Raw genomic sequence first — 27098 nt, 5'->3', positions numbered from 1 at the left:
GATGAGCTGCTTAGTCGCTTGGTTAGTGAGGGATGGATAAAGAGCATTGCCCGGCTGGGTAGTCAAGTATTAGGGTATATTAGTGCTTGCTATTAGGTCTGAGCAAGTGCTGGACTGTAGGATGCTTTTTGAGTGCTTAGGTTGAGAGTTAGACTAGTTTCGATTGAAAAACTGAAGAGGAGACTTAGTGGAGCCGGGAATAATTTAACCCTAGCTAACCGGTGCTGCCAGGCACACAAAACCATGCAAACACGTTTTTTAAACTAGTAACTTCTGGGCTGGAACCACTCCTCCAGGAACAGATGGCTGCTCAAAGTTCCCCTCTGTCACAGGTGAACAGAGAAACTTCCCTCTATCCAAGTAAGGTGTGAGTAACTCAGAAACTTGTAACACAGCCCTGAATTCAGCACTAGCCTGAAAACTTACTATACTAGCTTAGAATGGTGGGAAATAAGAATTTTTTTTTTTTTTAAAGAGAAGGCAAAAACAGTAAAAAGTACACTTAAAACAGCTTTAAACGGCTACAAGTGATCAGAAAAGGCTAGCACGCTTTAATGTGTAGCCTACAACAGTTAAACAATTTATTTAAACAAAAAAACAACTTTTTAAAAGTGGAGGCTGTCTAATAAGTACAATATGTGAAAAAAACAAGCTTTTAAATCACAATAAGTGCTGTAAAATCAGCGTTTAGGTGGAAAACAGTTAAGATCAGAAAAGGCTATCCCACTTTAGTGTGTAGCCTACAACAGTTAAACAATTTATTTAAACAAAAAAACAACTTTTTAAAAGTAGAGGCTGTCTAATAAGTACAATATGTGAAAAAAACAAGCTTTTAAATCACAATAAGTGCTGGAAAATCAGCGTTTAGGTGGAAAACAGTTAAGTACAGCAAGAAAATACAGAAAACTGATACTCAAATCACTCCAAAGTCGCTCTTTTAAGTTAGAAGGCTCATATAAGTTTAAGGCTTTCTAGTGCTTTCCAGTAGGTTAGTTACAGGAAAGATGGGAAACAAGCGTAGATGTGGTCTTTTAAACCAGAAAGTTGAAAGAGATGGGCAATTTCCCAAATGATCAATAAACTACAATTCCTGGGCCAAGAACCACTACTCTTGTGGTAGACCGGCTACCTAGTACTTACCACTCCTACTGATAAGCTAGAAGGCTACACTCCAACACAAAGGCTTGGGGGGGCTCAGAAGCTTACAAACAGTCCTGGATACAGCAAATCTGTACCTGGACTAGACTAGTTACGGGAAAGGTGGGGATCAAGTGCAAACATGGGCTTTAAAACCATAAAGTTGAAAGAGATGGAAAAAAATTGCCCAAACGGCCAGTAAATTACAATTTCTGGGCCAGAACCATTCCTCTTGTGGTAGATAAAGCTACCTAGTGCTTACCACTCCCACTGATAAGCTAGAAGGCTTCCCTCCAACACAGAAAGGCTTGCGGGGCTCAGAAACTTACCAACAGTCCTGATACAGCAACTCTGTATCTGGACTAGGCTAGTAACAGGAAAGGTGGGAAACAAGTGCAAGTGCGGCTTTTAAACCAGAAAGTTGAAAGAGATGGGAAAAAACTGCCCAAACGGCCAGTAGCTACATTTTCTGGGCCAGGAACCACTCCACTTGTGGTAGATAGGCTACCTAATGCTTACCACTCCCACTGATAAGCTAGAAGGCTTCCCTCCAACACAGAAAGGCTTGGGAGGCTCAAAAGCTTACAAAGAGTCCTGGATACAGCAAATCTGTACCTGGACTGGACTAGTTACAGGAAAGGTGGGGAACAAGTGCAAACGCAGGCTTTATAAGCCAGCAAGTTGAAAGAGTTGGAAAACTGCCTAAACAGCCAATAAACTACAATTTATGGGCCAAAACCCACTCTTCCCATGGTAGATAGGCTACCTGGTGCTTACCACTCACACTGATAAGCTAGAAGGCTTCACTCCAACACAGAAAGGCTTGGGGGGCTCAGAAGCTTACAAACAGACCTGGATACAGCAAGTCTGTATGGACTAGACAAGTTATAGGAAAGGCAGGAAACAAGCTAGGAATTATTTTTTTTTTTACAGAAAAGCAGCTAAAACAGCAGTAAATACAATTCAAATGCAATGCAGGCTAGCACACGTGTATCAATATTACGGCAAATACAGTTTAATTAAATGCAATTAAAGTAACAAATGACTAAAAAACAAGTGCAGAAGGCATTAAATTAGAAGGCCACTAACAAGCAGTAATAAGTGCAGAGTAAGAACAACTGAACAGATAGCACGAAGGATAGCAACTAAGTTACAGTAAGAGCAGCTGAAGATATATATGTATATATATATATATATATATGTTTTTTTTTCTTTTTTTTTTTGAGGGAGGGAATACAGCAGGATTAAGAGGCTACAGGGGTTGTCCTTCTCAAATGCTCTCTTTGTGCACAGTAGGAGTGCCTGAAGTCAGAACATGATCTCACTGCACTCAGCAAAGTGAGCAAATGAGATGGGCCCAGAAGGAGTATCCAAACACAAACCCACAAGAGGGGTGGGCAGTTTCAAAGCCACCAAGATTAACAACAAAACAAGAACAGGGAGGGTGGGTGAGAAAAACTCAGTGGAGACAACAAGACACAGAAACAGTACAGCACCACTATAAATAATAGGCAAGTGTATAAATACAGCAAAGTGCAAATTAAGTTGCAAAAAGTGTACTTATCAGTTTGGAGTAAATTCCAACTTTGCAGCTCACAGCAAATCTATCAGCTTTCCAGCAGTTCACATAAATGCAGTCTGTATTGGAAGGAGTTTGATAACGCAGTACCATGTGCTCATGCAGTTACACGCAGTCAGGCTTGGAGACAAGCATGTGGGTCTGGTAGCCTGGGGGAGACCCAGACAGATGGCGCACATGCAGCGAGGACTGGTGAAGTGGTTACTTCACAGAGGGAGCTACTCTGCAGCAGTGAGACTGAAGGTGAGTCACAGCTGCTTGTGGGTACTAATGTCCCTTTGGACAGATTGACTGCAAAAGTAGAGGTGAGTAGTATTACCCAAGCTGACAGTGAGGCACCGCTGTCAGAGGATGCCAGACTTCCTGTGGAAGGGGAACTGGAAAAGGTTACAAAGAAAGAGTTGAGACAGGCTCAGCTCTCAGACCCTATATTACAAAGCCTGAGGCAGGTAGCTAGTGAGGCACCTGATTCTCAAGGGAAGGGAGAATCTGTATACTGGGGCATAGGGTTACTGTATAGAGAGTGGATCCCAGAGGGAGGGCTAGAAGGTGAGAGAATACAGCAGTTGGTAGTGCCTAGAGCCTACCGTCTGGCACTTCTAGCCATAGTCCATGATATTCCCTTTGCAGGTCATATGGGCATAAAACATAGAAAGAGACATATTATGCAGAACTCCTATTGGCCTGGAATTTCCAGAGATGTAGCAGGGTACTGCAGGACCTGTGAGCAGTGCCAAAATGTAGGCAAGGCAGGAGACAAGTTGAGAGCTCCTTTGATGCCTTTGCATGTGATTGAGGAGCCATTTCAGAGGGTAACTATGGATATTGTGGGGCCTCTGAGTACCCCAAGTTCCACAGGGAAAAAGTATATCCTAGTGGTAGTAGATTATGCTACAAGATACCCTGAGGCAGTGGCTTTGTCCTCCATTGAGGCGGAAAAGGTGACTAATGCTTTGTTAGAGATTTTCAGCAGGGTAGGTTTTCCAAAAGAAATACTAACTGACAAAGGTGCCAATTTCATGTCAGACCTGCTGGCTTGTCTGTGGAAGTACTGTGGAGTGAAGCACCTGAAGACCACCCCCTACCATCCCCAGACTAATGGTCTTGTTGAGAGGTTAAACTCTACAATCAAGTCCATGCTACGGGCATTTGCAGACCAGTTTAAGAGAGAGTGGGAAAAAACTTTGCCCCATCTGTTGTTTGCTTACAGAGAGGTTCCCCAGGAATCCACAGGTTTTTCACCCTTAGAGTTGCTGTATGGGCATGGGGTGAGGGGGTCTCTTAATTTAATTCATGATGAGTGGGAAGGTGAGTGTGAATCTCACAAAGGAGTCTGTTGTGGCATATGTCCTAAACCTCAGGACAAGGCTCAGGGAACTCATGGGCTTGGCCCAGGAGAACCTGGCAGAAGCCCAACAACAGGAAACGGTGTGATATGACAGGAATACTCGAGCTAGAGAGTATGCTGTGGGGCAGCAGGTAATGGTTCTCATTCCTGTTAGACACAACAAGCTGCAAGCAGCCTGGGAGGGACCCTACAAGGTGATAAGAAAGGTAAGTCATGTTAACTACATGATAGAGCTGCTAGGCAGGAGGCAGGGGCACAAAATGTACCATGTTAACATGATGAAACCTTACCATGATAGGGAGACCCTTGTGCTGAGTACTTGCAGTGGATTGTAGGAGGAGTCTTAGGGAGACTGGGTGACTGATCTCCTCTGTGAAGCTCAGACTGACACTTCAGTGGAAGGAGTAGCAATGTCCCAGCAGGTATCTCCTACGCATGTTTGGGAAATCCGAGCAATGTTACAAGAGTTTGGGGACATGTTCAGTGGGAAACCAGGGTACACCCACCTGGTGCAGCACCAGGTGGATACAGAACCCCAAAGGCCTATTAGGCAGGCCCTTATAGGGTGCCTGAGAGAGTCAAACAGATTCTGAGAGAAGAGATACAGGAAATGTTGGAACTAGGGGTAATCCAGGAGTCCAGCAGTCCCTGAGCCTCCCCAGTGGTGCTGGTACCAAAGAAGGATGGTAGCAGCAGGTTCTGTATGGACTACAGGAAACTAAATAGTAACACACAGTCAGATGCTTACCCCATGACTAGGACAGATGAAGCCCTAGAGCAGCTGGGTGGGGCTAAGTATCTTACCACCATTGATCTTACCAAGGGTTACTGGCAGATGCCCTTGACTCCCAGTGCTAGAGAGAGAGGTTAGCCTTTGTGACTCCTTTTGGCTTGTATGAGTTCACAAGGATGCCCTTTGGGATGAAAAGTGCCCCCAGCAACTTTCCAGAGGGTGGTAGATCATATCCTTTCAGGAGCAGGAGGGTTTGCCCTTGCTTACCTAGATGATATTGCCATAGTCAGCCATTCCTGGCAAGAGCACCTTCAGCATGTCGTGGAGGTGCTGGGCAGGCTACAGAGGGCAGGGCTGACCATTAAGCCAAGCAAATGTCAGGTGGGTATGGCAGAGGTCTCCTACCTGGGACATAGAGTGGGGAGTGGTAAGATCAGGCCACAACCTGCCAGAGTGCATAGGTTCATAGATGTGTACTAGGCTAATGGCTGTGGAGCCTTTACAAGCCTAGCCCATAGGATTACCGTGGCATTGTGCCACCCATCCTTAGTTCGCAGTGCCTCTGTTGAGTACTGCCAACTGGAGTGGTCCCAGGGTGAAACTTCTATTTCCCATCCAGTCATCAAGATTTCTCTTGAAAAGGGCCAGAGAGGTGCACTATTTGACATGTATGGGAAGTCTATTCCATTGCATGGGCAGTCTCTGGGTTATGAACCTGTCTCTCCAGCATGTTCTGTTGATTGTGGTAATGAGGTTGAGGTCTCCGGAGTGTGTAGTGCAGAGGGAATGGGATTTCTTTAGATGTAGTATGTCTTAACAGAGCTGTGTCAGACATGGCTTTGTAAGTCAAGCAGGGATCACCTCTAAGTAGGTGATATGAGACAGAGAATAGTTAGTTTTGTTAGTATATCCATGTAGGACAAGTGTTTAAGGCTTAGGATCCTCTTTGTGAGGTACTTTTGCAGCCTCTCCAGCGGTTGCAGGTGTCTGTTGAGGTACATGCCAAATGGGGCATTGTACTCAATGATTGGCCTAATGAAGGAAGAATAGAGGGAGACAATGACCTCTTTCTTCCTGGATGCAAAACCCTTAGTAATGAGATGTGCCACATAGAAGGACTTTCTGACCACAGTGGCAATGTGGTGGTCAAAAGAGAGGTTGCTGTCAACCTGTATTCCCAGATCTCTTGTAACACCTTCTGTGTTCAGTGGACTACCATCAATGTGGTAATTCATGTGAACCAGGTTTTTCCCAAAGGGGATGGCAACACATTTTTTGGCATTGAGCTTAAGGCCGTGGTTCTGACAGCAGTCATTGGTCTCATTGAGGTCTTTCTGTAGGATGTCAACATTACTTGGCAAGGTAATAATAGCTGCCAACTTGCAATCATCTGCAAACTTTGCCAGCCAGAGTCCCCTCGTGTTGGCCTGGACTTCAGGAAGTAGATACCAAACAGGAGGGGACCCAGGACTGAACCCTGTGGGACTCCACTCGTGACTGGTTGGCATTATGACTTGGAGTCAGCTACTTTCACACTGTGGGTTCTATCTGTGCACCAGTTTTCAAACAACCTAGTGATATAGGGGTTGATGCCTAGCTTAGTGAGTTTTTCTATGATTCCTGAGTGGGGAATGGTATCAAAGGCCTTGGCCAGATCAAGGCAGGCTGTATGAACCACCTTGCCTTCATCCACAGCTCTGGTGACGGACTCAAAGAAGTTGACCAAGTTGAGCAGGCATGACCTACCCTTCACACTGTGAGATCCAGAGTTTGAAGGTTCCCAATGTCCTTGTTTATTAGGTCCATGATGACGCGTTCCATAGCTTTGCATATCAGACTCATCAGGCTAATGGGGCAATAATTCCCAGGGTCTTTAGTCGCTCCTCCTTTGTGGAGAGGGGTGACTGTAGCAGTCCGCCATTTGGTAGGGACAAAGCCTGAGGTGAGGCTGTGATTGAACAGGGCACACAGGTGAGGTGCGAGTTCACTCTGTAGTTCATGTAGAACACAGGCTGTGGTTGAACAGGGCACACAGGTGACGTGCGAGTTCACTCTGTAGTTCATGTAGAACACAGGCTGTGATTGAACAGGGCACACAGGTGAGGTGTGAGTTCACTCTGTAGTTCATGTAGAACACAGGCTGTGATTGAACATGGCACACAGGTGAGGTGAGTTCACTCTGTAGTTCATGTAGAACACAGGCTGTGATTGAACAGGGCACACAGGTGAGGTGTGAGTTCACTCTGTAGTTCATGTAGAACACAGGCTGTGATTGAACAGGGCACACAGGTGAGGTGTGAGTTCACTCTGTAGTTCATGTAGAACACAGGCTGTGATTGAACAGGGCACACAGGTGAGGTGTGAGTTCACTCTGTAGTTCATGTAGAACACAGGCTGTGATTGAACAGGGCACACAGGTGAGGTGTGAGTTCACTCTGTAGTTCATGTAGAACACAGGCTGTGATTGAACAGGGCACACAGGTGAGGTGCGAGTTCACTCTGTAGTTCATGTAGAACACAGGCTGTGATTGAACAGGGCACACAGGTGAAGAGCGAGTTCACTCTGTAGTTCATGTAGAACACAGGCTGTGATTGAACAGGGCACACAGGTGAGGTGTGAGTTCACTCTGTAGTTCATGTAGAACACAGGCTGTGATTGAACAGGGCACACAGGTGAGGTGCGAGTTCACTCTGTAGTTTGTGTAGAACACAGGCTGTGATTGAACAGGGCACACAGGTGAGGAGCGAGTTCACTCTGTAGTTCATGTAGAACACAGGCTGTGATTGAACAGGGCACACAGGTGAGGTGCGAGTTCACTCTGTAGTTCATGTAGAACACAACCAGGGATATTGTCAGGCCCCAGAGAAGCTGTATTCTCGGCCTTGGACAGTGCTTTTTTAACCTGTGCAGCAGTAGTACTGGGTGCCTGGCAGTCTACTGGTATTGTGATTGGTCCTTTGCGGGAGAGGGGTAAAGATGGCACTGAATCTGTCGGCCAGTATATTGGCAATATCTTTTGGCTCAGTATAGGAGTTACCATTGTGCAGTAGCTCAGAGCAAATCTGGGTATTGCTGTGGAGTTACTTTACATAACTATAGAAGCCCTTGTGGTGATCTTTACTATCTGCTGCAATTCTGTTTTCATAGCTAGCTTTAGAGGATTTGATGAGGGATCTCAACTTTTTGTTGAGGCTGATAGCGTTTTTCCAGTCTTTGGACTTCACCTTATTCCACATCAGTTTCCTCTTTCTGTTGTAGAGTTTATGGCAGGGGACCACCAGATTGGCTTCCTTTTTTTTTTGAGGAGAGCATCTTGGTTCTATTGGGTATGGTGAGATCCATGCATTTGTGTACTTGTTCATACAGTGCATTGATGTATGATTCGGCGGTCATGCAGCCATTCTCCAGTTGCATGGGTGCCGTAAAGTTAGCCACCTCTGTTTTTAGGAGCCCAAAGTTAGCTTTGGAGAAGTTTTTCATGGTGGTTACCTTTGCGGGGGGGTGGGGTGGGGTGGGACAGATGTGGATTTCCATGGTGATTAGTTTGTGTTTGGATCTAACCAGGGAGGAGTTGACTATTGGTGTAGAGCAATGGTCGCCCATGTTAGCAATGACCAGGTCAAGGATGTTGCTACCTCTAGTGGGAGTAAGAACAAGCTGGTCCAGGGTATTAGAATTAATGAATTCCAGGAAACGTTGGGCAAGTGTATTGGTACATGAATAGTTTTCCCAGTTAATGGAAGGGTAGTTGAAATCACCCAGTATGTGAGTGTTTGGTTGGACCCTAATATTCTCCAGGGTGTTTAGGAACGTGGAGTGTGAGTCTTGGGATATGGTTGGAGACCTATAGCAGGCCTATACCAAAAAGCAGGTGAGGGCATTCTTAGGGACAGCAGGGTGCTACAGGAAGTTCGTCCCCGGTTATAGTACCATAGCTGCTCCCCTCACAGACCTGACAAGGAAAAACAGCCCAGATTAGGTAGTGTGGACCCAAGCATGTGTGCAGGCATTCCAGAAGCTTAAAGAAGCTTTGGGAGGACACCCTGTGTTGGCCAGTCCAGATTACAGTAAAGAATTTGTTGTACAGGTAGATGTATCAAACCATGGGGTGGGGGCTGTACTTAGCCAGATTTCTTCAAAGGGAGAAGAGCACCCAGTGGTTTATCTTAGTCGCAGGCTTCAACACCGTAGGAATGCTATCCAGCTGTAGAAAAGAATGTCTAGCTATAGTGTGGGAACTGCAGAAACTTCAGCCTTATCTGTATGAAAGGAAATTCAATGTAATTACAGATCACAATCCCCTAACATGGTTACACCAAGCCAGCCAACAAAATGCCAAGTTATTAAGATGGAGCCTATGGTTGCAAGCATATATGTCAGTGCAGAATAGCAGTGGGGTTAGCAATGCTAATGCAAATGGGCTCTCAAGACAGGGAATGGGGTGAGGTATAATCAGATAGACCTAACCGTCTCAAGCAATGTTTCCCAAGGGTCACTTGAAAAAAACTAGTTTGAGTTCTATGTGGGGGGGGGGGTGGATATGTGAAGGCTGCCAGCCTAGCTAGATAAAATGTTGTAGGTAATTCTATGTCATTTGTAAATATTAATATAATCCACAGGCTTGTTCTACAAATCTAAAGAGAGCTGTATGTTAGGATTAAACTATATGTTGTACTGAGCTTGAAAAATGTAGTCACGGTGCACCCTGCTGGAAGAAATTTGGTAAGTCAAGCATTTTATGACTGATTGATCTCCAGCTCGGAGACAGGATGTCTGGACTAAGAAATTCTTTCTGTTGTTTTAAGACAAAGATAATTGCTAGATTTTACATGTAAAAGTGTATTTTATTGCTGTGTCTTCCTGGCCAGGTGCAGCTTACAAAGAAATGTAAATTACGAGTTTCTGTTAGCCTGGAAACTAAAGGAGAAGTGATAAAATGGTGTTATGTGAAATGAGTCAGCAATATTGGGTATTATCAATTTAAGAATTTGTCAGAGAGAAAGATTGAGCATTTTGGATTTTGTCTGAAGCTGACAACAACTCACCAGCACTTTGCCTTGTAAGTAAAGTTATTTAGGACATAGTTTGTCTTAGAGTTAGATAGGAATTTAGCCAGATTAGTCTAGCTGTTTTCTATATTTATGTCAGACTATCCTACAATATTGTTTTAAAGTTCCTGTGATTTCTGGACTCTTGATTAACACTGTGTTGAACTGATGAGTTTTGTCTTGTGGTTTTTTTATTATTAAATATTTTTAAACCTTTCAACTGTGGCTGTTTTGTGTAGAAATAATTTAAGCTCTTAGAGAGTACTTGCATTTATTTGGTGATACTCTCCAAGCCACTCAAATAGTCTTGCTGCTCAGTCACGCTTAACAGTAACATTACACAGTGAAATTGGTCACCCTTTGGGAAGGGCATTACAGTAGCTGATACGAGTGGTTGGTGGCAGTCGGTACCACCTTATAGTCTGGGCAAGAAGGGGCATAGATGGAGAACCTGTGCCTGCCTTCATCAGGAGTGTCTGTGTGTTGTTTATAACTCATATCTCAAAGTGTGTCTGTGTCAGCTACTTGAGCGGGGACACAAAGCACTGGTTGGACAGATTGGGTGCTGGAGGTTTTAGCTAGACCACTAGGCTGAGCTCTGTACCCTGTAGCTGTGCCAGTGGGGAGTCTTATTGAGGATCTGGAGAAAAAGGGAAAAACCAACCCCAGACTGACTGTGATCTCTGTGTGCTCTTAAGGGAAATTGTACTTTACTGTGTGTGTACTTGTTATTCTTCCCAATGTGCACGCCCCTCACTGGTGTGCTAGTGGTGAGGATTGAGGCTCCTTGATTACTGGGCCAGTGCATGGGCGTCACAACATGTATAGACAGGAAGAAATTTCTTGGGCAATTTAATACCTTTGTAGAGTTTATTGAACTTAAATGGCAAGTTTCTTTAAGGGCTGATACAGCCCCAGGCATTGATGAATTCATTTCAATTAAAAAGTTTTTCTTTAAATATAAAAGTATTTAATAAGTAATACTAAGAGTCTGTGAAGTGGAAATGGAAAATTAAATGACGTCACTTAGAAAATCTTATTTAAATGTTAGTGTGTTTGAGTGTTGTATTCTGAAGAAGTTCTGTATAATAAAAGAATGAAAGTGGTTAATAATCAGTGTTTTTTTTCTTTTATATCGGGTATTTTCCAGTTAGTGCTTGTGTTTTTATTTTATTGTGTCATTTTCTTTTCTGGTAATAAGTTGGTTATACAAGTATATTTCTTCTCTGTCCAGCAGGACCCACTGTTGATACATGTTTAACACAAGCAACTTTACAAATACACGTTTAACACAAGCATCTGTAAAAATAAGTTTGATATTCAAATGACATATAATTCTTTAGAAAACTCCAGCTAGCTATGCTGGCATATGTTACACATGCACTGCCCTATTCCCCTTGGTATAGCTGGCACTATCTCGCATCCTCACAACGCTCATGAACAAACTCATTCAGAAAGTCCGACAGTGCAAGTAATCCTAATTGTCCCCTTTTGGCCCTGAGAAACATGGTTCCCTTCCAGTAGCCTCTAGAGTACATCCCCATTGAATGCTGGATCAGTATTCAGATCTCCTATCTCACCAGTCTAGATTGCCTCCTTCTTTGGCCCAGACCACCATGAAGCTAACTGATATAAAGATGCATCACAGCCAAGGAAAATATGTTCTGTTTGGGCTGTGGAATGCATTTTCTGCACCCATTCTGTCCATCTTGGAATTCTTGCCTGAACTTTTTCAGAAAGGCTCTAATTATCCCACCATCAAACTTCAAATGGCAACAATTTAGAATTTTCGTATTGGCCATAACAGCACTTCAGTAGCTTCTTTGAAGATCTCAAAAGCTTTTTTGAGGGGTACATTTGTTTTACACCCTCTCATTAGTGACCTGGCCCACTCATGGGATATTTCTACCATGCTGCAAGCTCTGGCTTAACTCCACTTTGAACCTGCGGCCACAGTGGAGATTAAATACCGAACTTGGAACACAATTTTCTGAGTGAAAGTCACATCAGCCAGATGCCTTTTGGAATTCAGGCGTTCACATGTCAGTCTCCCTATTTGATTTTCCATAGGGAGGGGATTCAGTCTCCCTATTTGATTTTCCATAGGGAGGGGATTTCTGTCAGAACTAATTCATCTTTTCTTCCAAAGATGGTATCCAGGACAAACTTGAATCAGTCTATACATTTACAAGTATTTTTCCCTGATACTCAAACAAAGGGGAATATACCTTGCACATGCTAGATGTTCATCATCAACTCAGGTTCTGTCTTCTCTGACAAAGCAATTCAGGAAATCTGATCAGCTACAGTATATATTGCTTTCTGAAAACCAAACGCGGTAGGGCTGTTAACAAAGTTACACTCTCATGGTGGTTGTCAGACTGCATTTCCCTTTGTTTATAAGAAGGGTTTGTCTTTACAATTCAAACCAAAGTCTCCATCAATAAGGGGGATAGCCACCTCAGTGGGCTTTTCAAAGAGACTTCCCTTTGATGACATTTGTGCAGCAGCAACTTTGTCCACAGTCTACACCTGTGTGTCTCATTATAAATTGAATTACAATTCAGATCTCACTTTTCCTTTGGTTCTACCATCCTCAGGAATGTCCTTCCTTCACCCAGAAATACATCTTAGGAATCTGTCCCATATGTTGAATCAGATGAAAGTAGACAACACTGGATATGAAAGTTATGTACTTACCATGATGATAGATCCATGTTTGATTTTCATCTGATTCAACCTCCTTCCCTCCTGCCCCCAAATCAAATTGACCTATATGCCTTCAAAATGACCAAGTGGTCACTACTGTATACCCTGCCTGTGATCACTCCTCTCTCCTTCTCATTATTGGTTTCTACGTTCTCATATATGATCATAATTAGGCCTCATTTGTACTGTAGAGGGGCAAACTCCATCTGAAGTACTAGGGTGCAGATCAGGGAATTAGGTGTAGGGAAGGAATCAGAACCCTGGAACCATGGACGCTTTGAAATCTGCGTTGAGATCAGATCCGACAACCCATATGTTGAACTGGATGAAAATCAGACAACGTGGCTCTATTGTTATGGTAAGTATATAACTTTCATTTCATAAAGTTACCCATTTACTAATACTTTAGTTGTACTATTATTCTAAACCAACTATGTTAATTGCTTGATATTTGAGCTAATTTCACATGCATGTAAAATATTTTATAACCGTTCAAGACTGGCATTATGAAATGCCTTTCAGACATCACGTCACCAATCTCTTCTTATTAATGGCATTATTTAACCATCTCGTTTAGTATAATTAGCATAGCTTTACTTAGCATCCCTTTAATACTATACCGTCTATTAACATATTTCCTATTTTTTTTTCAAATCTAATTTGTATTATTTTCATCAATAGATTATAGTCTACAATTACACAACATAATAGGATGATAGTTTTGCATTTGTGTCATCTTTTTTCATATGCATTTTTATAACTATGGCACAAGTATCTTTGCATGTATTAGAAGCAAAAGGAGAGACGTCCCACTAAAATCCACTTTATTATCCAACAGGATAAGGGTTGAGTGCTTTCATAAGTTTATAACACAACTTCATCAGAATCCATAACGCTACTGAAAAAAATTCAGCTTAAATAGTTAACTAATTAATCACCTGACCTAATTATCACTTAAAAAATTGTTCATTGTAAATATACAAAACTTCATCTAGCTACTAACAGTAGAAATGTGAATGAATTACATATATATTCAGGTAATAAAAAAATGTACCCTAAAATTTATATGTATACTTTATAAATATAAAAATTAATGGTGTTGTGCACAATACCATTAAACATAATATGACCTTAGTCTTAACACTCTAGCTATTGAGATGAACTCATTTAGACCAGGGGAAACTGTGGTGTTCACCTTAGTTGCCAAAGCAACTCTTTATATTCATTGAGGTCACCCCAAAGTCCCCCCCAGTACTGCTTATAAACTGTATCTAAGCCAACAAATAAAAATCCATGGTCAGGGAAATTCATCAAGTGACAATAAAGAGAAGTACTGTTTTTTTTTATTTTTTTATGTCATTTAGATGTTCATATATATTCTGTCTCTAAATTGACGGACAGTTTTACCCACTTAAAAACTTGGGCATTTTTGGCACAAAGCTAAATATATAATGACCACTGTCTTACAATTAAAGTGAAAATTGCTTTTTCTATTAATATTGTTAATCTTAATCTCATCGGTTTCAAGTGAGCAAGAACACTTACTACCAACTTCCACGCTTAAAAGTACCGCACTTTTTCCTGACTAAAAAGGTCAGTAACTTTGTCTTCTACTTCTAACATACTTTTTAAGCACCTAGCCCGCCTAATAACAAACCTTGGTCGCTCCCCCAAAGTTTCTTTCATCCCTTCAAAGCCTTGAAAGAAAGACCAGTTATAATCTGTTTAATTAAAGAGTCGTCTTCCATGTAGGCAGTACTAAAGGAAGAAGAAAGAGTGTCACGTTATTGTTAGTCTGTTTTAACTTATTTAACTCTGTTTCATACATGTTGTTCTTCTTTCGGTCCCAGTTAGGGGTTGCCAGAACTCCGGTCCGCTAATGATTGGCAGTAGATTTTTACGGTGCCGCAGTGCCAGCTCGATGCCCAACCTTCAACGAAGGCACACCCTACGCATGTTTTTCGAACGCCACTCGACCGCTGGGAGGACATGCAGACTCCACACAGAAGGATGGGCTAAATTGTTCCCCTGTATCTTTTAACTGAAATCTCCCCCCAAATTTTGTCAATAACATCCTCAGGGTAATTTCTGGTGAAAAACATATTAGTTAAATTGACACATTCCCGTTGAAAGTCTTCATCATCTGTTATCATACGAGCTAGCCGTTTAACTTGTCCCTTTATGATACCTCTTTTCTGATGAGCTGGGTGACACCTGTCGTAATGTAGAAGGCTATTAGAGTAGGTACTTTTCCTATAAATATTACTTTGTATAACCTTCTTAATCTCATCTTTCGAACTAATACATCTAAGTAACTAATTTCTTTCTTACTATAAGTATATGTAAATTTTAAAAAGGAAGTGGTTGAGTGGAAAAAATCTAGAAAATTTCTAGTTTCAATCTCACTTGAGTCCCATGCTATAAAAATATCATCCAAATATGTGGCATAAAAATGCCAGCCAGGCACATCACTTCTGTTAAATAAAAAAGGCTTTTCCCATTGCAGGAGTACTATATTTATAGTTACTGCTTATGATATTTTATCTGATGAAGTAACAGGGGATTCCAGATACTGGCTAAGGGTCTTGCCACCCCTATAGTGTCTTTTTTAGGCAAGGTTCAAATGACAAATTCACCACCGTAACAGGAGCAAGCAAGCAAAAACTGAGAGTGTTGTTACTCAATGCTAGGAGTCTAAATCTCAAAATGCACTCACTCGAGGCACTCCTTAAAATGGAAAACATTGATATCTGTGCAGTGACTGAGACCTAGTTCAAGGCTCTAGAGAGCACCCCTGCATTACCAGGCTATAACTCATACCACACTTTTCGGCCATCTAACCTGGACCAAAACACCAAAGGTGGAGGTGTGTCCATATTCATTAAGGATATCCACACCTCCAGGCTAGTTGCGCAGCATAATGCATCCGAGGTTATCCAAGTGCAACTAACTCTGGGCAAAACTGCAATCCAAATTGTAGCTTGCTACAGATCCCCCACCATGCCCCAGGATTCCCACTCCTCTTTTTTTGATATACCGGAAAATATTAGGGTTCAACCAAACACCCTAATAATGGGTGATTTAAAATACCCCACCATTAACTGGGAAATCTACTCATGTACCAACTCCTTCACTCAACACTTTCTGGAATTCATAAATTCCAATGCCCTGGATCAACTTATCCACACCCCTACCAGGAGCAACAATATCCTAGACCTAGTCATTACCAACACGAGTGACCGATGTTCCACACCTGAAGTCAACTTTTCATTGGTCCGATCAGACCATAAGCTAATCACCCTTGATATCCACATCCAACCCCCACCCACCATTAAGGAAACCACAGTAAAATATTTCTCCAAAGCCAACTTCATGCTTCGTAAGACAGGAGTGGCGAACTTCATGACACCCATGCAGATGGACAGTACAGTTATGACTGCTGAATCCTGCACAAATGCACTCTGTAAGCACTTATACGAGTGCATGGATTGTGCTATCCCAAACAGAATTAAGATGCTATCCTCCAAAAAAAGGAAGCCAATCTGGTGGTCCCCTGCCATAAACAAACTCTACAACAGGAGGAAGAAACTTGCAAAAGAGAGTAAAATCCCATGAGTGGAGGAGCTCCCTGGTCAGCCTCAGTAAGAAGCTGATACCTTTTAAGATCCTCCAAATCTAGCTATGAAAACAAAATCATACTGATTCTAAGGGCAACCTCAAAGCATTTTATAGTTATGTCAAGAATCTCAATGGCAACACCCAGATCTGCTCTGAGTTACAGCACAACGGCACACAAATTACAGAACCAATTGATATTGCCAATATCCTGGCAGATAGGTTCAGTGCTAACTTTAGCCCCCTCTCACCCCCTAAAGGGCCCATATCTGTACAGGAAGAATGCAGAGTCTCTGTAATCACATCTATGCAGGTAAAAGCTGCACTCTCTAAAACCAAAAACACAGCATCCAAGGGACCGAACAGCATCCCAGGCTGCGTTTTACACGAATTTCAGAACGAACTGGCTCCCCACCTAAGCACCATGTTCAATCATAGTCTCATGTCAGGCTTTGTGCCCACTGAATGCCTCACAGCAACAGTTATCCCACTCCACAAAAGGGGAGCCACCACTTGTCCTGGGAACTATTGCCCTATTAGCCTGATGAGCCTGGTCTGCAAGGCCATGGAACGTATCATCATAGAACTCATAAACAAAGAAATTGGTAACCTCCAAACTCTGGACCCCACCCAGTTCAGGTTTGTGAAAGGCAGATCATGCCTTCTGAACCTGATCGACTTCTTTGAGGCAGTTACCAAAGCCGTAGACGAGTGTAAGGTAGTTCACACAGCCTATCTGGGTTTCGACACCATCCCCCATTCTGGAATTATAGCTAAACTCACTAAACTAGGTATAAATCCCTACATCACAAGATTGGTTGCCAACTGGCTCACTGACAGAACCCACACTGTAAAAGTTGCGACTCCAAATCTGACTTCAAACCAGTGACAAGTAGAGTACCACAGGGTTCAGTCCTGGGACCTCTCCTGTTTGGTATCTACTTCTCTGAAGTACAGGCTAACACAGAAGGCCTCTGGCTAATGAAGTTCGCAGATGACTGCAAACTAGGAGCCATAATCGAAAGTCCTAAAGATGGGGACATCCTACAAAATGGCCTCACTGAGACAGATGCCTGGTGTCAAAGCCATGGCCTGTAGCTCAATGTCAAAAAGGGCATTGTCATCCCCTTTGGTAAAAACTCTGTACCCATGAACTACCACATAGGTGGTAGTCTACTTAACACCGAAAGCGTGATAAGAAACCTTGGGACACAGGTGGACAGTAGTTTCTCCTTTGATAATCACATTGCCATAGTGGTCAGGAAATCCTTCTACCTGGCATACCTCATCAAAAAAGGTTTCTCATCCAGAGCCTTGGTGAGATCTAGATAGGCTGTGTGAACCATCTTACCCTCATCTATGGCTTTGGTGACTGCTTCAAAGAAGTCTATCAGGTTTAGGAGACATGATCTGCCTTTTACAAACCTGAACTGGGTGAGGTCCAGAGTTTGGAGATTACCAATGTCTTTGTTTATGAGTTCCATGATGATATGTTCCATGGTCTTACAGACCAGGCTCGTCAGGCTAATGGGGTGGTAGTTCCCAGGGTCTGTCGTGGCTCCCCCTTTGAGGAGTTGGATAACCATCACGGTGCACCATTCAGTGGGCACATAGCCTGAGGTGAGGCTATGATTGAGCATGGTACTTAGATGGGGTGCCAGTTTGTTCTGTAGTTTCTGCAGAACGCAGCCTGGAATATTGTCAGGTCCCATGGATGCTGTGTTCTTGGCTTTGGAGAGTGTGTTTTTTACCTGTGTAGCCATGATTAAAGGAACTTTGCATTCTTCCGGTATAGAGATGGGCCCTCTAGGGGGTGAGAGGGGGGTAAAGTTAGCACTGAACCTATCAGCCAGGATGTTGGCACTATCAGTTGGTTCTGTATATTTAGTGCCATTGTACTGTAACTCAGAGCAGATCAGAGTGCTGCCATTGAGATTCTTGACATAGCTATAGAATACTTTGTGGTTGTCTTTAGAGTCAGTGGAAATTTTGTTTTTGTAACTAGCTTTGGAGGATTTTATGAGGGATCTCAGCTTCTTACTGAGGCTGACCAGGGAGTTCCTCCAGTCATGGGATTTTACTCTTTTTTGCAACAGTTTCTTTCTTCTGTTGTATAGTTTGTTCATGGCAACGGACCACCAGATTGGCTTCCTTTTTTAGCATATTGGTTCTATTAGGGATAGCATGATCCATGCACTCGTGTAAGTGCTTATAAAGTGCATTTGTGTAGAATTCAGCAGTCGTACCTCTATTGTCCGTCTGCATGGGTGTCATGAATTTTGCCACTTATTTATTTTATTATTTATTTTAATTGAAGTTTGGTTGCCAGGATGGTCCATTGGGCCGAATGAGCCCGTTTTCAATGGAGTCCTGGGGAGAAAAGTTCCATGGATACAATATATAAAAACATAGTGAAAATACAATATATAAAAACATAGTAAAATACAAGAAGAGTACATTTAAGCCAAAGTAAATCATAACACAAATAGATGGTAAAGCATAACAATATGTAACAATTCACATGAGTTTACAAATTCTTTTTTTTTTAAGTCCCTATAATCACTAAGATAGATATTTAGTTAAAGACAATAGTGTGAAGGTATGTACACAGAATGAAATGTAAGTGTTTATTTACAGTATGTAAGGTCCTGTAGGGGAGATCTGTGGCTTTGGAGAAGTTTTTTACGGTGGTTTCCCTAATTGGGGGTGAGGGCGGGATGTGGATGTTTAGGGTGATTAGCTTGTGGTGGGATCTGACCAATGAGGAATTGACCTCTATTGTGGAACACCGGTCGCCCATGTTGGTAATTACCAGGTCTAGGATATTGCTGCCCCTGGTGGGGGTGTGAATAAGTTAATCCAAGGCGTTGAAATTTATGAATTCCAGAAAACGCTGAGCAAAAGAGTTGGTACATGAGTAGTTTTCCCAGTTAATGGTGGGGTAGTTGAAATCACCAATTATTAGGGTGTTGGGTTGTGCCCTGATATTTTCCAGTGTATCAAGAAATGAGGAGTGGGAATCCTGGGGCATGGTGGGGGTCTGTAGCAAGCTACAATTTGGATTGCGGTCTTGCCCAGAGTTAGTTGCACTTGGATAATCTCGGATGCATTATGCTGTGCAACTAGCCTGGAAGTGTGGATATCCTTAATGAATATTGACACGCCTCCACCTTTAGTGTTTCAGTCCAGGTTAGATGGCTGAAAGGTGTGGTATGAATTATAGCCTAGTAATGCAGGGGTGCTCTCTGGAGCTTTGAACCAGGTCTCTGTCACTGTACAGATGTCGATGTTCTCCATTTTAAGGAGTGCCTCGAGTGAGTGCATTTTGAGGTTTAGACTTCTTGCATTGAGTAGCATTACCATCAGATTTTGCTTGCTTGTACCTGTTACGGTGGTGAATTTATCATTTGAACCTTTCCTAAAAAAGGCACTGTAGGGGTGGCAAGAGCCTTAGCCAGTATCTGGAATCCCAAGGGCGACAGGCAAAGCTTCATGGTCTGTCGATCATGTCATCCCAGGCAGACAAATACTGGATCACCTTAGAATGACACCAGAAGCTTAGCCAATTGTTGAAGTCAATCATTTTGTCCTTGTACTGTGGTGTCATTCTTGATGATGGCAGGATGCTACTCAGAGCTAGGGTCATACCTGCCTGGGCTTCAAGATCAGAGAGCTCCTCCATATCTCTTTTCATGTAGTCCAGGGAGGTATGTCTCAGGTCATTCACACCAACATGGACAATGACAGTGTCATATTTGTACTTGTTGTGGAGTGACCTGAGGTCATGCGTTATGTGGCGGATCCTGGCACCCGACAGCCAGCTGACAGTAACTTTCTCCTTGTTTAGCCTGGTGAGTGGAACATCAGTGTGCCTGACTGTAGAGTCACCTATGATTAGAGTGTTGGGCATGTTGTTATGCCTTATGGGCTGTGGTTGAGTGGCACACTGAGTTTGTGGGCTGTCATTTGGGTTGTGTTGGGGGGGTGGAGTTTGCTTGCATTTCTGCTTTGGAGATCCCTGTTGCTTGAGCAGGTTTTTATTGAGAGCCTCCGCGAATGTAGGTGTGTGTTTTGTGTTTCTGTGTGTGTTTTTTCGTGGCGTAGGTTTTGAGGGACTATGTGATGAGTGTGGTGTGGTGTGGTGTAAGTGTTTACCTTCTCCTCTTGACTGTCTAGTCCAGTCTTGGGTGAAGAGAGCTTTGCTTCCATTTTGGCTATATAAGTGCATCTCTCACAGGTTGTAGTGCTGGGTGGTAGGAGGAGAGGGTTGTCTGTGTACATGAAGCAATTGCTGCAATGCCCCAAGATGCCTAGATTCATCAGGTAGACCGGAGAACTCACCGGGAGCTGACCCTTAGACATGCCTGGATAGGTGCTTATTTATTAAGTACTAAAAACTGCTTTCCACTAGAGAAGTGAGGAAAGTTGAGTGCTGTAGTAATTTGTAGCTTATTTCACGCTTACAACGAGTTCTGAACAAGTGCTGAGCTCAAAGAAACAGATTTGAGTGCTGAAACTAAAAAACTGGCTAGTTCTGAGAAACAAAATTAAGCTAGAAGGCTTCCCTCCAGCACAAAAAGGCTTGGGGGCTCAGAAGCTTACAAATAGTCCTGGATACAGCAAATCTGTATGTGGACTAGATTACTTACAGGAAAGGCAGGAAACAAGCTTAGAAAAAAAATGTTTTTTCCCCTTCCCGAATGCTCTCTTTGTATACGGTAGGAATGCCTGAAATCAGTATATGATCTCACTGCAGCATGTTCTAGTTGTGTTGCAGAAGAGACTAAGATTCCTTGAGTGGGTGTTTATTCTACCACTGAAGGATGGTTCGTTGATTACACAGGTTTCCATATGCTTGACTACAGACAGGTTTAATGTTTAGGGGTGTGTTATCAATGTAATAGTTACAAGGGACGTCATGCTTGCTGAAGGATATGATTATATATTTTTTGGAAGGTAGTTTTACTCCATGATTTTGACAGTAGCTATTTGTTTGAGATGGGCCCTGTTTTAGGATCATGGTGTCCTCTGGAGAGTTTATGATGGCACGGAGTTTACAGTCATCTACAGACTTGATCAGTCACAACCCATTAACATTGGCTTTGACCTCCAAGAAGTAAGAACCAAAGATGAGTGTCCCAAGAACTGAACCTTGGTGTACATTACTAATGACAGGTCTTTTGGAGGAGGTAAAGACACCATAGTATACCAGCAGTAACAATATTTTACATAAAGCATTAATTTACAGTGATTTTGGTACAGTTGTAGACCACAAACTTGACTATACAACAGACTTGAGTGACATCATCAAATATTACTCAATATTTTCATCTCAGTTGCATCTACAGATAATGATGTCATTTTTGCTTTAAAATGAATTCTGTTCAGGCCTATTGTAAAGCCAGTCTGTGCAAGTGTTCTACTAAACAAAAGATACAGCTTTGAATGAATCCAAAGGGACTTTCCATACCATGTAGCTATGCTTAAGCTGAAAAGTTTTAGGAGGGGTTCAGAGAAGGTGTGTTTGCCACTGTTCACTAAGAAGCCAGGTATTTGTAGGTTTAAAAAGTACAATAAGGACATGTTCCATAATAATTATGGAGGAAAATGGACTCTGGAAATTTGTGGAACTTTGGTGACTGTTTCTGGTGTATTTATTAGGAAGTAGAGTTGCATTATTTTTAGGGTCAGATTGGATTATACTATTATGAAATACGTAAGAGCATTCTGAGTGTTCTTTTTAAACTGACATTGGTAAAGGCAAATATATGATTTTCCTGGACTTGGATACTATCTTTATATTCCGCTTTGATCTTCCTTATGGTAACTTTCGGATTTTTGCTTATTGTTTTGATAGAAACTGTAATTCAGGTAGATTTTGATTACTTTTGTATTACAGTGCTTATCAATGCTGGCATTCCACCAAGGTTGTTCATTCTTCCATTCCCTAGTATGTCTGTTTCTGATTGGGACCATTTGTTTTATGCAGTTTGTTAATGGGAATGAAAACTTGCAGTTGAATTTTGAGAGCGCATCATTTAGTTTCATTAAGATTGTCTTTCTAAAGTCCTTGAATACAGAGGTATTTCTTGTGGGGAGGGGAAGGGTATATGCCATTCCTTGAATGCCGAGGTCTTCCGTGTGTGTGTGTGTGGGGGGGGGTCAGTGCCATAAAGTCGAAGATTAAAGTATAAGATTACTGATGTGTGGTCAGAGCTGACCAATGATGAGGATAATGTAGGACTATTGTAGGTAGACACAATGTGCCCCCTCACCCCAAGCAGGACATCACCGAAAGACATGAGTACCAAAAGATAGCTTTAGCTGACCCATTTGTTCCTGTGAGATGGATATTCCCAGACTGGGCAAGAGACCTGTGATCCATTTTTTCCTGCCTAATGAGCCCTTTTGATCCATCCATTTCTCATGAGTGAGAGCTGGATGGTGTGGAACTTACTGGTCCTGAGGAGCGACTGCGCTTCTCTTCAGGAAAAACTCCCGTTCGACAGCTTGCCAAAGCTCTGCAATTCCTACCCTCCAGGGTGGCCTTTAGCTAACAGAGAACAATATGAAAGCACGAGCTTCCTACACCTATACTACATAGGTTGAAACCTCTAGAGCTCCCATTAAATGTCAACCCAGTGATGGGCCCAACCCCCCCCCCCCACATGCAGGCCCATCCTCCTCAGTCAACTCCTAGTGGCAACCAAGCTGCTAATTAAAACCTGGTAACCTGCAGAGTAGTCAGGGCTTTATCCCTCTCCACCACAGAACAGGCTTGAGAGTCACATGTCATATCTGTAAATGGTACAACGTTGTGCAATGCTGAAAAATAATATCTATATCTATAATTGTTATAAATGGCACATTTGTGATGGTGAATAGTATTGATACATGTTTATACATACCTCAGCATTTTTGCGAGATGGTATAGCCAGGGACAGGTAATGTTCAAAAATGCTGCACACGTGCAGTGATCAGCAGTAGTCCAGTTCCAGTGTGGGTAATGTCCGGACATAGCTGAAGTTGTACAATGACCAGCAGTAATACAACAAGTTATGGTTTCAGAAATATCAAGTCTGCAGATGTTCAGATGCAATTCTGATATACGGTATTCAGAAACAGAAATATGCTGAGAAAAAGAACAAAACAGATAAATCATACAACAAATCTTTGTATTGTGTCAAATTTAAACAGTAATTTATTTTGAAACTTACAGATTGTCATCAGGAAAACAGTTGTGAAAATATTGCATAATATCTGAGCATTAGTGATCTAAAATGTGTCCTTTATCTTTGCTTTCAGTTTCGCTCATGAGCCGAAGGGACCAAATACGACGAAGAAAGAAAAAATTGCTACAGGAAGTGTAAGTGTAAAATGGTGGTACAGACAACTTTTAACCTACCTTTTTGTTGAAACAGTGAAACGGTAACCTGTTAATAAATGAATTTATGTTTATAGATTCAAGTATGTATTCCGTGTATTTCATTAAGTATATTGGCTGGTTGTCAGTCGTTCCCAGCTGTATTCCTACTTGCCACTAGATATCAGACTTGCACCAAATTTTGAGAGACCCAAACCCTCTTGTATTTAATAATCACTTAGGTGAGACTTGAAACTAAATAAAATAAGGAACATGTGCATAGCTGTCAATCTTCCATTAAAAAAATGCGGAAAACTACCTCTCACAACAATGGAGCAAACTGCAAAATGTGGAGCATCTAAACACTTAACTAACCGCTTCTACTAGGAAGCCCACAGTGTCGTTAATGAATTATTTGTTCATACTAATAAAAAGTTCTTTAGATGAATTAATAGGATTCAGTATTATTTACCATGGTTATTTCTTGAAAATATCTACAATGAATGTGTGTCCGATCCTGTTCATGGAACATAGGGTTTTCAGATAATTGTACCTTATTGGCTATTTGAGCAGTTTTTTTCCATCTCTTTGAACTTTCTGGTATAAAAGCCGCATTTACACTTGTTTTCCACCTTTCCGGTAACTAGTCTAGTCCAGATACAGACTTGCTCTATCTAGGACTGTTGGCAAGTGTCTGAGACCCCCAAGCCTTTCTGTGTTGAAGGGAAGCTTTCTAGCTTATCAGTGGGAGTGGTAAGCACTAGGTAGCCTATCCTCCACGGGAAGAGTGAGTTTTGGCCCAGAAATTGTAGTTTATTGGCCGTTTGGGCAGTCTTCCATCTGTTTCAACTTGCGGGCTTAAAAGCCTGTGTTTGCACTTGTTCCCCACCTTTTCTGTAGCTAGTCTAGTCCAGGTACATATTTGCTGTATCCAGGACTCTTTGTAAGCTTCTGAGTCCCCCAAGCCTTTCTGTGTTGGAGGGAAACCTTCTTACTTATCAGTGGGAGTGGTAAGCATTAGGTAGCATATCTGCTAAAGAGGAGTGGTTCCTGGCCCAGAAATTGTAGCTATTGGCTGTTTGGGCAGTTTTTTTCCATCTCTTTCAACTTTCCAGTTTAAAAGCTGCACTTGCGCTTGTTTCCCACCTTTCCTGTAACTAGCTTAGTCCAGATACAGCGTTGCTGTATCCAGAGCTGTTGGTAAGCTTCTGAGCCCCACAATCCTTTCTGTGTTGGAGGAAAGCCTTCTATCTTATCAGTGGGAGTGGTAAGCACTAGGTAGCCTGTCTACCACAAGAGGAGTGGTTCTTGGCCCAGAAATTGTAGTTTATTGACCATTTGGGCAGTTTGTCCATCTCTTTCAACTTTCTGGTTTAAAAGACCACATCTGCACTTGTTTCCCATCTTTCCTGTATCTAACCTACTGGGTAGCACTAGAAAGCCTTAAACTGATACAAGCCTTCTAGCTTAGAAGAGAGAATTTGGAGTGATTAAGTATCAGTTTTCTGTACTTTCTTGCTGTACTTAACTGTTTTCCACCTAAACGCCGATTTTCCAGCATTTATTGTGATTTAAAAGCTTGTTTATTTTCACGTATTGTACTTATTTGACTGCCTGCACTTTTAAAAAGTCGTTTTTTGTTTAAATACTTTGTTTAACTGTTGTAGGCTACACACTAAAGTGAAATAGCCTTTTCTGATCGTTTGTAGTCGTTTAAAGCTGGTGTAAGTGTATTTTTTACTGTTTTTGCCTTATCTTTTCAAAAGAAAAAAAAAATCCTTGCTTCCCGCCTTTCTAAGCTAGTATAGTCCAGTTTTCAGGCTAGTGCTGAATTCAGGGCTGTGTTGCAAGTTTCTGAGTTGCCCATACCTTACTTGGATAGAAGGATGTTTCTCTGTTCACCTGTGAGAGAGGGGAGCTTTCAGCTACCTATCTGTCCCTGGAGGAGTGGTTCCAGTCCAGAAGTTAGTAGTTTATTGGCCATTTTGGGCTAATTTCTCTCTCATTCATTTCCCAGCTATAAAACATGCATTTGCATGGTTTTGTGCGCCAGGCAGTGACGGTTAGCTATGGTTGAATTATTCCTGGCTCCACTAAGTCTCATCTTCAGTTTTTCCCCTGAAACTAGTCTAACTGTCAACCTAAGCACTCAGAAAGCATCCTACAGTCCAGCACTTTCTCAGACCTATTAGCAAGCACTAATATACCCTGACACTTGATTGCCCAGCAGGGCAAGGCTCTTTATTCACCCCTCACCAACCAAGCAACTAAGCAGCTCTCACCCTACTATTCAGGCATGACCAAAGGGCAATTTCAGGTGTACTCTCCAGTCCAGCTGGTGAATCTGGGTATCCTAAGGCAATGTTACAACTGCCTCATGTACACAGACAACCCTCTCCTCCTACTACAAAACAGTAATGTATGTGAGAGATGCAATTATACAGCCAAACTGGAGGCTAAGCTCTCTCCACCCAGGACTGGAACAGAGAAGGTTAACACTTACACCACACCTCCAGCCACACATAGACCTCCTAAACCAGCACTGGTAAAAAATACACATAAATACACAAAATCATACTCGGAGGCTCTAAATAAAAACCTGCAAAAGCATCAGAGACCTCCAAAGCAGACACCCAAACAACTTGCACCTCCCGTCACAAACCAGACAACACATAAAACACAAAATCAGTGTGCCGCACAATCATAGCCCTTAAGGCGAAATAACATACCAAACACACTAGTAATAGGTGACTGTATACTCAGGCACACTGATGTCCCACTCACTAGGCTGGACAAGGAGAAGATTACTGTTATTTGCCTGTAGGGAGCCAGAATCCGCCACATAACACAAGCACTCAGGTCTCTCCAGAACAAGTACAAATATGACTCTGTCATTGTTCATGTTGGTGTGGATGACCTGAGACGTACCTCCCTGGACTACATGAAAAGAGACATGGAAGAGCTCTCTGATCATGTAGCCCAGGCGGGTATGACCCTGAGTAGCATCCTGCTCTCACCAAGAATGATACCTCAGTATAAAGAAAAAAATGATCAATTTCAACAATTGGCTAAGCTTCTGGCATCATTCAAAGGGGATCCAATGTCTGTCAGCCTGGGACGACATGCTCGACAAGCCACATTGCTTCATAAGAGGCGGCTTGCACCTGTCACTCCTAGGCTATCGAGTACTGGCCAAGGCTCTTGCTGCCCCCATAGTGTCTTTTTTAGGCAAGGCTCAAAAGTCAAACCCACCTCCGTAAACAACACAATTAACAGAAAACTGAGGGTTATGCTACTCAACACCAGGAGTTTCAATTTCAAAATGCATGAGCTCAAAGTGCTCCTCAGTATGGAGAACATTGACATCTGTGCAGTAACTGAAACCTGGTTCAAGGCTCCAGAGAGCACCCCAGCACTACCGGGCTACAACTCATACCACACATTCAGCCACAGAACACGGACCAAAACACAAAAGGAGGGGGTGTATCCATATTCATCAAGGATACCTACACCTCCAGGTTAATGGCGCAGCATGATACCTCTGAGATCATCCATGTGCAACTAA

At 42.5% G+C, this 27098-nt stretch overlaps 1 protein-coding gene across 1 annotated transcript in view; it reads left to right on the top strand.

Moving 5' to 3' along the window:
- Nucleotides 1-27098, top strand: part of LOC122802503 (multidrug resistance-associated protein 1-like) — a 1262326-nt gene that overhangs the window by 780252 nt on the left and 454976 nt on the right. The window contains exon 17 of the mRNA XM_044072155.1: nucleotides 23476-23536. Coding sequence (XP_043928090.1) covers nucleotides 23476-23536 — 61 coding nt within the window. The remainder of the gene's footprint in view (nucleotides 1-23475; nucleotides 23537-27098) is intronic.

This window comes from Protopterus annectens, chromosome 5.part0 (genome assembly GCF_019279795.1).
Source record: "Protopterus annectens isolate FY-2018-M chromosome 5.part0, PAN1.0, whole genome shotgun sequence".
Classification (NCBI taxonomy): domain Eukaryota; kingdom Metazoa; phylum Chordata; order Ceratodontiformes; family Protopteridae; genus Protopterus; species Protopterus annectens.
Note: the sequence above shows the minus strand (reverse complement) of the source record. Positions and strands in the feature narration are given on the sequence as shown.